At 42.8% G+C, this 10,785-nt stretch overlaps 1 protein-coding gene across 1 annotated transcript; it reads left to right on the top strand.

Moving 5' to 3' along the window:
• Positions 1 to 359: 359 nt before the first annotated feature.
• LOC135255152 (isocitrate dehydrogenase [NAD] subunit alpha, mitochondrial-like) lies at positions 360 to 10,139 on the top strand. Its single transcript, XM_064335947.1, has 11 exons — positions 360 to 505; positions 2,699 to 2,764; positions 3,772 to 3,855; positions 4,131 to 4,245; positions 4,419 to 4,606; positions 6,182 to 6,315; positions 7,760 to 7,862; positions 8,425 to 8,489; positions 8,718 to 8,802; positions 8,961 to 9,113; positions 9,683 to 10,139. The coding sequence occupies exons 1-11, from the start codon at positions 479 to 481 to the stop codon at positions 9,764 to 9,766; spliced, it is 1,104 nt and encodes a 367-aa protein (XP_064192017.1). The 5' UTR covers positions 360 to 478; the 3' UTR covers positions 9,767 to 10,139.
• The last annotated feature ends 646 nt before the right edge of the window (positions 10,140 to 10,785 follow it).

Raw genomic sequence — 10,785 nt, 5'->3', positions numbered from 1 at the left:
AAAGTCTTGCTACCAGCTAACTTTTCTAGCTTATGTTGCAGTCAAGTACCCTACCTGAGTACTTCTATTTCAAAAAAATATTGACTGCCTTATTTACCATTCAGTGTGACAAATATGTAGCAATTAAGGAAATCAGGAAGGGGGAAAATACTTTTTCATGGCACTGTAAATATGGCGACTTTAAGATAAGATAATTTGTCCCGTTACTTTTGGCCGCCTAAAATGAAGGGACTATGTGTAAAAACACCTGCAATTCCTACATACATGTGGATGTAAATACCCTTAGTCTAAATAAAAAATGACAGTCTGCACTTTAACCTCATATTAATTTCATTTAAAATCCAATCTTCTACAACTACAAAACTCTGTAGTGTAATGATAAGTGGTGGGTCTTCGCGATAACACCTGGCAACCCTGATGCAAGACAGCAGTCAGTTTAGGACTGTAGCTGCTTGCGGGCGTTTAGTGTCGGAGAAGAATGGCTGGTAACGCGTGGAGGTCAACGGTAAGAGATGGATAATCGACTTTAGTCCAGGATTGACAACGGCATTTTTCGTGGACATGTTGGCTAACCCTTGTGGCTTTTGCGATACACAATCCGTTTGCGTGTTAGCTACACTCCGTGCAAAGGTGTTTAAAATGTGTCCTGCAACGTTAGCTAGATAGTGAAAGGCCTTCCTGTCCCGTGTCCTTCATCTTCAGTCTAGTTCTGTGTGAACATTTCTGGAAGTTAGTCCAGTAACGTTAAAATTAGATTAGAACGGAACGGTCTTCTATGAAAACATATAAAACCGATTTTGATTAACGGCAAAGGATGATGTTAGTCTATATGGGCATGGATAGGGTTGCTACGATGCTAATTCGTATATTAGCTCGTTTGTCTAGCGTGATAGCTCATTTGACAATCAGGAGGATGCTGGCTTGTTCGTAAATTAGCCGTTAGCTTGACGAAACATGGTGAAAATAAAATAAAGACATTGTTCTGTCAAGCGAAAAACAATACTAGCTAGATTGGCCTATGTAACTTACTTGCTTATTAGCTCGATTAGTTCGAAGCTTAGGAAGCTACAACGTTATTTCTACGATGGATTGGAAATCGAAGGTTGAATGTTGATTGGACTAGTTTATTATAACTAGTGTACCCAGTTTGCTGTCGTGAATATCCGTTCACGTGTTCGCATGCTATCTGCAGTTAATCTAAACTATTATTTTCGATAGACAGTATTCGCTAGCTAGCTAAATGGGTGGCAATCAATTTAACCTGTTTTTCCCGTATCGTAAATTATATGAGTTCTGTTAGTTTATTTGCAATCCCAGAATTTGAACTAACGGTTAATTTTTCTTCATTAGGTGGTTGTCATGTTTGAAAAAAATAGCAGTTTGATAAAATTCTGGGATTTCCACTGTGGTTGGAACAAAAATCAGCATGCGTAGGGTCCGTAGGACGGAGGCTGGGGACGACTGCTCTAGACTAAAACAAGAAAACACACTTCCAAGTAACTCCACTCCAAAGTGTATCGATTATTTTCATAATGTGTGGTGTTACAAAAATGTTGAGTAAGCAATAAGATTCTTTATTTTTGTAATTTAAGTAGTCTACGTTTGTTAGTACCACAGCGCTCAATGAAAGCGCGGTTCTCAACTAAACCCCAAGGGAGTAGCCAGTGCAGTTCTAATTATAGCGAATACACCAGTAACGTACCACTGTTAAATTGTTGTGGTAATCTGTTGCCTGTAATAATCAACATAACTTTTACAATGGTCTATTCCTTAACAGATCAAACTGTGCATATGAACGCTATAAATCTATGCTTCCACTGTATTCTTCCACTGCAGTTTACCGAACACAAAACCACAAGCAGGAGCTGTGTGTAGAACCAGAGCCACTCGAAGTATGCCAGTTAGTTATGGTCTCAAGTCACAAACGGGCACACTTGAATGCTTAAAAAAGACTTCCGTGGGTCTGTTCCTATTCAGTGCAGGAAGTAACCTATACATGACGATAAGTCCGAAATCCCTTATTGCCTTCACATTTGAAACCATTCCTTCAGAATTATTCTGTGAAAGTACACATTATATATGTAGGCTATTTATTATTATTCAGGCCCTATATGTGAATGTGGCAGCGATGTTTGTGAAAGTCGTTTAGCTAAACTGGATCCCCTGCCACTTAAAACAAATGTATTAGTTGGTACGTGTTTTAATTGGCTAAGGTGGCACAGGGTGAGCAGTTCCATTCACGAGTTGTAAATCACAGATACCATTTACTTTCTGTTATTTACTTTGATTAATGGACACATTGCTTCATCCTCTGAGAAACTGCCGACATTTTCACCTCACAGTTATTGCGGTGTTTACAGCCCTGTTTAATCTCACTGTACTTAGCGCTCACCATACTGAGCTGTGAAATTAATTTGAAAGTTTCATGAAAAAAATGTGATTAATGTTTCAGAATGAATCTATTGACAAGTGTGTTGAGCAAAGGCTAGTTAAACAGCCCTCACAAAGTGGATTTTGAAATGTTTAGTCAATGCGTGCAACCAAATACTTTGCTTGAGTTTTATTTTCATGGATGACTTTCAGTCCTTTGACCTTTCTATTGTCCATTGTGTGCAGTCAATAGTCTGTACGTTTGAGTTGAGACTTGTGCTTGTTTTTGAAAGTCTCTTTGTTCCCTGTTGTGCTGATTTCTCTGTAGCTGTCCCGTGTCATGGGGGCCATGAAGACTCCGAGCCCCCAGAACTCGAGGCCTTTCGCCAGAGGGGTGAGTCAGATGGCACCAGCACCCACTCCTCAGTCTTTTCTTCTGGCCTTGGCCCATTTTCTTGGCTCAGCATGGCAAAATAGGAGCCTCTGATCATTCCTACTGTCTGATCTTCTCATAGTTCAGAACAACTCGCACACTGTTGGTACAGTATGTACTGTAGGCTCAAGCACTGATATTTATCATTATAGTTTGTTTCCTGCGTGGCCGCCCGTAACCACACCTAATCACACAACGCACATTTTCACGTGCTGCCCACGGTTATTTCACAGATAATAAGCGTCTCGCTCAAAAGCACAACAGCAGTGAGATTTGAAACTCCCTCCTTTTGTTGGCATGGTTGGCTCCTTCAAAGTATTAATATTCTACCGCCCTGTTCATGAGGGGCGACAAGCAGGAGCACATAAGGAATGCCGACTAGATTTGTGTGCCAGCGACAGAGTACTGATCTCTAAGAAAAAAACTGACTCACTGACTCAACTGACTCTGACTGTGCTTCTAGGAAAAGGTGTGTCTGGCACTGGTGTCACCTTTGAAATATTGGATGACAGTAAAAAATGAAATTGTCTTGTAGCATGCCCTGGACAGTGATGCAATTAAACACTAAATTTGTTTAGATGCACTGAAACAAGTGTTTGGTTGGTTTATATTAGAAGTGATACCCTGGCCTTTTATAAGGTAATCTTTGAGAACATCAGGGAAAAGAGGTTAAAGGTTGGGGATGACTTTACAACAGTTCTCCAATCTGGAATGAACCAGACGCAATGAGGCGTTTAAGCTGCAAATTAGAAAAGGGGTTAAACGCCATATGCTCACTTCACCAGCTTCGGGCAGAAATCTTAACATAAGCAAACAAAAGGCTAACCCGTCTGCCATTACAGTTCTCATGGAACCTCTTAATGCTGCTTACTGGTTCAGAAACATTGTATGACGCTAGTACAGGTTGGTTGTAAAAACATTTTTGCTTTGGTAAATCTGTGCTTGTTCTTCATTGATCTGCTCTATAGATGCAGACCATAACGTTGATCCCAGGAGATGGGATCGGCCCAGAAATTTCTGCTGCGGTGGTAAAGATTTTTGAAGCTGCCCAGGTGAGACGCCCAAACCCCAAACATTTGGCTGCGCTGCACTATTTGACTCAAGCATGGAATGTAGTTGCCGGAGTTCTTTTTTTTTTTCCCGAAGACAAGTTGGAACAAGCGTGATTGTACTGTACATGTGAATTTACTTTTGGCTGCCTTTGGATTTTGTAAGCTTTTCTGCTGTTTGTATGCCCTCATGCTGAAACGCACAAACACACACACACACACACACGGCTGCATTGTTGTAACAGTGTTGCGATGTCATGACACTGTGACCCCCCCAGGCTCCTATCCAGTGGGAAGAGAAAAATGTCACAGCCATCAAAGGACCAGGAGGCAGGTGGATGATTCCCCCTGAGGCCAAAGAGTCCATGGACCGGAGCAAGATTGGCTTGAAAGGTGAGACGTTTTAATCTGCACCTGCAGTAAACCTTCCAGCCATATCCCCTCTGCGCTAGCACATTTTGCGCTAACACTTTTGCATGTGCATTGTAAGACTGTAATGTTACTGGTTATGTAACACTGTAATGGATTGTGTAACATAAATCAGCATGCTTTTTTTTGGGATGCAGGGCCTCTGAAGACCCCTATTGCCGCTGGGCACCCCTCCATGAACCTGCTGCTGAGAAAGACCTTCGACCTGTACGCCAACGTTCGCCCCTGCATGTCCATGGAGGGCTACAGGACCCCCTACACTGACGTGGACCTGGTGACAATCCGTGAGAACACGGAGGGGGAGTACAGCGGGATCGAGCACGTGGTATGGGCTTCAACCAGTCAGCATGAATGACACCGTCTGTATGGTTACTGCGCTGTAGCATACTGTCTCCCAAGACGCTGACTGCCTGGTTTAATGTTATTCCAATGCAGATCGTGGTTACACTGTCAGCTCCTGGTAATGCTTTGAGCACATGACAAGAGTCGGTAAAGTCAGTTAATGGTTAAAATGGTATCTGAATTGGCTGCAGATACAATTGTGCAAGAGTTGTACGTTGTGCTGTAAAATCAACCGCGCAATCACCCAGTGTGTCTTTATAAAGTAAAGTAGGTCAAAGTAAATTATTTATTTTTTTTATTTATTTATTTTGAACCCATTGTCATGAACACTTTATGTCCAGTACTCCAGTCGCTTTATTTTCTTAGAAAATAGCTCTGTGATTCTGTCTTCCATGCCAAATCTCACCTTGGGAGATTAAATCAAGCACATTTTTGGCCCCTACCCCACTACCACCCCCTCCCACCCCCCACCCCCAGCCCTGGTCAATAATTTACTCCATGAAAGAACTTCAGCTGCTTTGTGTAAACTGCAGTAAGAGTAATATTATCCTCACTGACTTGCCGTAGTCCTGCTATTTTAGCTCTTCCACAGCCAAGTTTATGAATAAATAAATACATGAATTAGATCCTTATAGCTGAGCGCCACAGGTGTTCCTCGCTTTAAAACTATGTGCACTGTGAAACTGTCCTTTGAGTCACTTCTAAATTTACCATGACATTTAAGAATGACATTGTACTGATGGTGTCCCTCTTGCTGGAGTGCATGGGTCAAAGGCCATAGGGTCCTCACTGCAGGACCCAGAGCTGTACATGTCTCCGCCTGCCACACGTGCCTTTGAAGCTCTCTCGTGCAGTCTTTCACAGTGAGGGCAGGGCTTTTTTAGTCCTGTTTTATCTTCGGTAAGGTGGAAAGCAAAAAAGTTATATAATACCTGCAGAACACCCGTCTCTTCCCTCTCCAAACCTCCCCAACCACTTTTTTTCCCTCAGGTTTTCTGAGAGAATTCCCCATGTTCATGTGATGCTCTCTCTAATACCAATCTGTTCTTTGCCATTTGTTGGGATATATAATTTGCAACACTGTCATGTGCTATTTTCTTGCTTACCTTTATGCCATCACTTCCTACATTCCTTAATTCCAACTATGTATCCATGACATTTGTTCCCCTTGTTATAGCAATACACTATTGGTTTGTTTATGCTAAAATTGTTACTGCACATTAGAGGTGTAAAGTGATCACAGTTTAGCAGTGCTAATCTCGCTGTGTATCATGTCTGCTTGACTTTACACAAACATTTCCCACAATTCTCTGTCCACCATCCATCATATTTCTCGAGCTTGTGTTGTTGTGTTTTACAACGGATTCACGCTCTGTTCATTTGTTTTTCTAAAAAAAAAATAGTGCGGAGGTGGCCGTAACTGGTTTCACGTATCATGTTCGTTTGAGCGCGAGTGGATTCTAATCTGTCCAAACACCTGTGTCCATCCCTTTGTCTCTTTTGTTCCACTCTCCGTGTCCGTGTTCGTACTCTGTGACCGGCCCTTTGTCCGTTGCAGATCGTGGACGGAGTTGTGCAGAGCATTAAGCTCATCACGGAGGAGGCCAGCCGGCGCATCGCCGAGTACGCGTTCGAGTACGCCAGAAATAACCAGAGAGCCAGCGTCACGGCCGTCCACAAAGCCAACATTATGTAAGGCCGAGTCTTCAGCCGTACCGCGCGAATATAAGCACTTCAGCCACACCAAGTCGTAATGGTGCAATCAGGGATAAGTAAAGAAGAGGAATATTGGAAAATGTCCGTGTATATCGGGACAAAGACGTTAATTCGGCTCTGTACTCAATTTCGGATTTGTAATCAAACTGTTCACCTGTGGTTGAAGTGAAGATTCTCAGCTTTTATTTAAGGGTATTTAAAAAAAAAAAAAACTGGTTTCATCGTGTAGAAATGACAGCGCTTTTTATACATAACTATCCCCGTGTATAAAAGCGCACATCACGAAAAACCGCCATATGACGGGTAGTACAAAGCAGACAACTTCAAATGCATTGTGAGGATACAACAGTGATAAGGTGTTGGGTGTACTGAATCTTTAAAAAGATAAATATTCTACCGAATAAAACACAGGCAAAATATGAAATGAATATGCTTTATTTGAGTTACAGCAAAGAAAAAGAACATGAACACCACTGGTCACGTTTTCTTGCCTAGTTGTCGCACAGTTTCAAAGTGGAAGATGCGGTCGGGCTCGTGCCTGTTGGAGTGAACATTATCTCAGTGTCGCTTGGTTTGCATTTTTGACTTGACTTTAATCGGCTGAAAGTGAGACCAAACGACACCTTTTACCCTTCCGTTCTCGCATAAACATTTTAAGAAATGTCAGTTTGATTTTCAAAATGTCAATTTGATTTCGTCACGTGCGCAAGCAGACACCTGAGAGCTGATCAGGGGCCGTTTTTCGATGCTCCATTTCACAGCCAAACTCAAATGGCAAACAGATCAGCATTAATGCTTTTAAACACAAGCCTCTGACGATCAGTGAGAATATGAAACTAAAGGGGAAACATTAAAAAATATTTTAATAACTGATGATTAAAAAATGCCTTTAAGTATTGAGATTTCCCTAAATGTTTAGTATTAAGCTATTTAGAAACACTTGTGAAGCCATTTGTTTCAAACATTGTGGGGCCCTGAAATGGCGGGGCTATGTATAAAAAGTTCTGTCATTTGTACATGGTCATACCAAAGTGTATAAAATACCCTTCAATAAAAGCTGAGCATCTGCACTTTAGCCACATGTAAATTGTTTGATTTCAGTTCTAAAACTGTTGAGTACAGAGCCAAACCAAGAAAAAATATTTGTCCCAAGCATTATGGAACTTATTGTATGTATGTGTGTGTGTTTGTGTGTGTAATAGCCAGGACCTACTTGTAGATACAAGGAAAAATGTAGTAATATTGTCTGTGGAAGGTGCTTTTGAGATATTGAGATACTGATAACATTGACATTGCAGTTCATTAAGAGATCATACACGGTGATAAAGACAAAAGCCGATGGACAGGATGTGTAGCATTTTGCCACAGGTGTGCCCTAAGTAAGTTCCTGTCTCCTCCACCCTCCCCTGCGATACTGCAGGCGCATGTCTGACGGCCTGTTCCTGAGGAAGTGCAGAGAGGTGGCAGAGAGCTACAAGGACGTGAAGTTCACTGAAATGTACCTGGACACAGTGTGTCTGAATGTAAGTTCTCTATCTCAGCCTCCACACCTTGCTTTCTCTGCATTTTGTCTTTCATTTTTTCCCCCTTTCTCATAGGTTGCAATTCCCACTAATATTCAGTCTGTAAAAAATCCTTTTTTAAAAAATTTCTTTAAAAAAAAAAAAAAAATTACTGTATCTCTCCATTTTTTTCTTAGAGGAATTTTTCCTGATTTGGAATGCCAATTTTCATTTTGTAGGCCCATACCATCACTGCAGTGTACCCCTCATTAATTTGGGATAGCGCAGGAAAACCACGTGCTCTCTTCCACAGCACGCGCTGTAGGCTGCCACCTCTCACCAGTCTCAGAGTCCCCCCTGCTGAGCAGCGCGGTCGTCGTGTCAGATTGCTTTTAATACACTGCTGTGACTGCTGAATTTGCACTGCCTCTCGGACCTGCTGGCTACATGCGACTCTGTCGGCCCGGGTTCGATACCAGACCGCGTGGCGCATGACTGCAATGGAACTGAGCGTAGCCACAGGAAGACGCGCTCGGCACGTCAGTGCGCGCCCCTGAATAACGTGCGCTCCTTACCTTTTCAGATGGTTCAAGACCCCACGCAGTTTGACGTGCTTGTGATGCCCAACCTCTACGGTGACATATTGAGGTGTGTAATTTTCTTTTTTCTTCTTGCGGGCTGCACGTGTCAATTTGTAGTTAGTTACGCAGAGGGAAAACGCCCGCAACGTGATTGGACTGCATGCGTCGTCTCGACGACTTGCGTAAAGTGTTTGCGTGCGCATTATAAAATAGAACGAGCTCGTGTTTGATTCCACGACCGGTATGGCTGCAGCGACTCGCGCACGGTGAACATGTGCGTGCTCGTTTGTTTCAGTGACCTGTGCGCCGGGCTGATCGGAGGTCTGGGAGTGACCCCAAGCGGCAACATCGGGACCAACGGCGTCGCCATTTTCGAATCGGTACGTCAGACGCCACTATTTTACCGCCTCCGTCGTTCTTGGATCTCGATCGCTGTGAACACAAGAGCGCAAACAAAGGGGTTTATCGCTCCCTCTTTTCCTGCCTCGCGGTCAAAACGGGACCGGGATGCTCTGAAACCATGTCCGCACCCCTGTAGGTGCACGGAACGGCTCCCGACATCGCAGGCATGGACCTGGCCAACCCCACCGCCCTCCTGCTCAGCGCCGTCATGATGCTGAAGCACATGGGACTGCACGACCACGCCAGGAAGATCGAGGCGGCCTGCTTCGACACCATCAGAGAAAAGAAGGTGCTTTTCCCTGCAGTCAGGCTCAGCTGTGGCTCCTGAGCTACTCTGAGGCTTACCAGCTTCTCTACAACCCAGGGACTACCTTTTAGTTCTTTAGTGTTTATTCAGTAATATGAACTTGCAGAAGTCACAGAAGTAGTTTGTGGCATTAATAGAAAAGGTTGGTAAGGGATGACATGCATGGGATTAGGTTCACAGTGGGGGAACGAGAAGTGGAGTGGGGCAGAAAGGATGCAAGAGTGGGGAATTGAGGAATAATAGGTGATGGAGATGAGATGGAAAGATGAAATGGAGGTGGAGAGAGGGAATGAGTGATGGAGAGATGTGATGGAGGGTAGCTGTTAACTACAGAGAGAGTGAGTAGGTCTGTGGGGTGGATGCACATATACAGATCAGTTGAGGCAGTTTGATGAAAATGCACAAGGTTTGTCAAGAAGCAAAGTCCTCCCTTTTTTTTTTTTAAACTCCAGTGTGTCGGCAGAATATTTTGAATGACAAGGCAAGGGAAAGTGTCCTTGCCTTCTGACGTGTATTGTTCCTTTTTCTTCTTCTGTCCGTCTCGTCTTCAGGTGCTGACCAAGGACCTTGGAGGAAATTCAAAGTGTTCCGAATTCACAAATGAAATCTGTCAAAGAATAAAAGACATGGACTGAGACAATCTGACCAGGGCTGACATTGCTATAAAAGCACACACATACTGCTTCATATCATTCTCATACCTACGCACAGCAGTGAGAGCTACAGCTATGTGTCTGGACTACCCAAGGCCTTTAAAATGGCTCAAAACGTTTTAAACGTTTCTAAACGTTTTATTTTTCTACAAAAGCACTGTCTCTCACCTGGCTGCTGCTTTGTTACTGTAATTCCGAGTCGTTGTTCTGTTATGTTTGAATTGCTGCTTGTACGTTCTCTATTTATTTCACGATATCCAGGCTTTTGTCTGATAATTTTATACTTTGTCAATCTGCTGTTTATGGTCAATTGTTTCAGAATCACAGTATATTAAAAAGGAAAGGACATTTTGAATGAAGTCTTGTTTCATTTTTTTCCGGTTAGCTGGATAGCTTGTACATGTTTGCTGTGTTTTTACAGCAAAGAGGATACACATCATTAATTTATATTTATATATAAAAACAAGAACATGAATTCATTTTAAAAAAAATGTATTTCTGTGTCTTTTTGGGGAGTTTGGTAGTTTTTGTTGAGATCACTGAACAATTTGATGCCAGAGTCATCAAGTGACTTGTTTTTAACCTTTATACCACAGCCCCCTTCTTAAAGCAGGTCTTTACACTTTTGGGGCTTACTACTTACTTGTGTGTACTAAAGGTAACTTTCCTGGATGAAAATACAGTTAATATGGACATTTTCATTTACCTACGCTCGAATCATCTTTAGTGAGTGTGTAGCGGCTTGATATGCCCACTGTGCGGGGTGTGTGTGTGTGTTAGACAAAAACTGCGGCCAGTGACCCAACCAGAGACTGTAAAAAATACCCAACGAATAAAGACGTTGCAGAGGTCTCCAAATCCCACACGTGCTGTGCCGTGGCGCCATCTAGCGGTCGCTTTAATCACAGTAGACCGGGTTCCTTACAACCGGGTTTAATCTGGAACACATTTCATGAGACAGATTTGAGAAGATATAAATTGTCACGTTTTCCCTGAAACCC

The sequence above is a fragment of the Anguilla rostrata genome, chromosome 5 (genome assembly GCF_018555375.3).
Source record: "Anguilla rostrata isolate EN2019 chromosome 5, ASM1855537v3, whole genome shotgun sequence".
Lineage (NCBI taxonomy): Eukaryota > Metazoa > Chordata > Actinopteri > Anguilliformes > Anguillidae > Anguilla > Anguilla rostrata.
The sequence above is the reverse complement of the archived record's forward strand: the minus strand, read 5'-3'. Positions and strand labels throughout refer to the sequence as shown.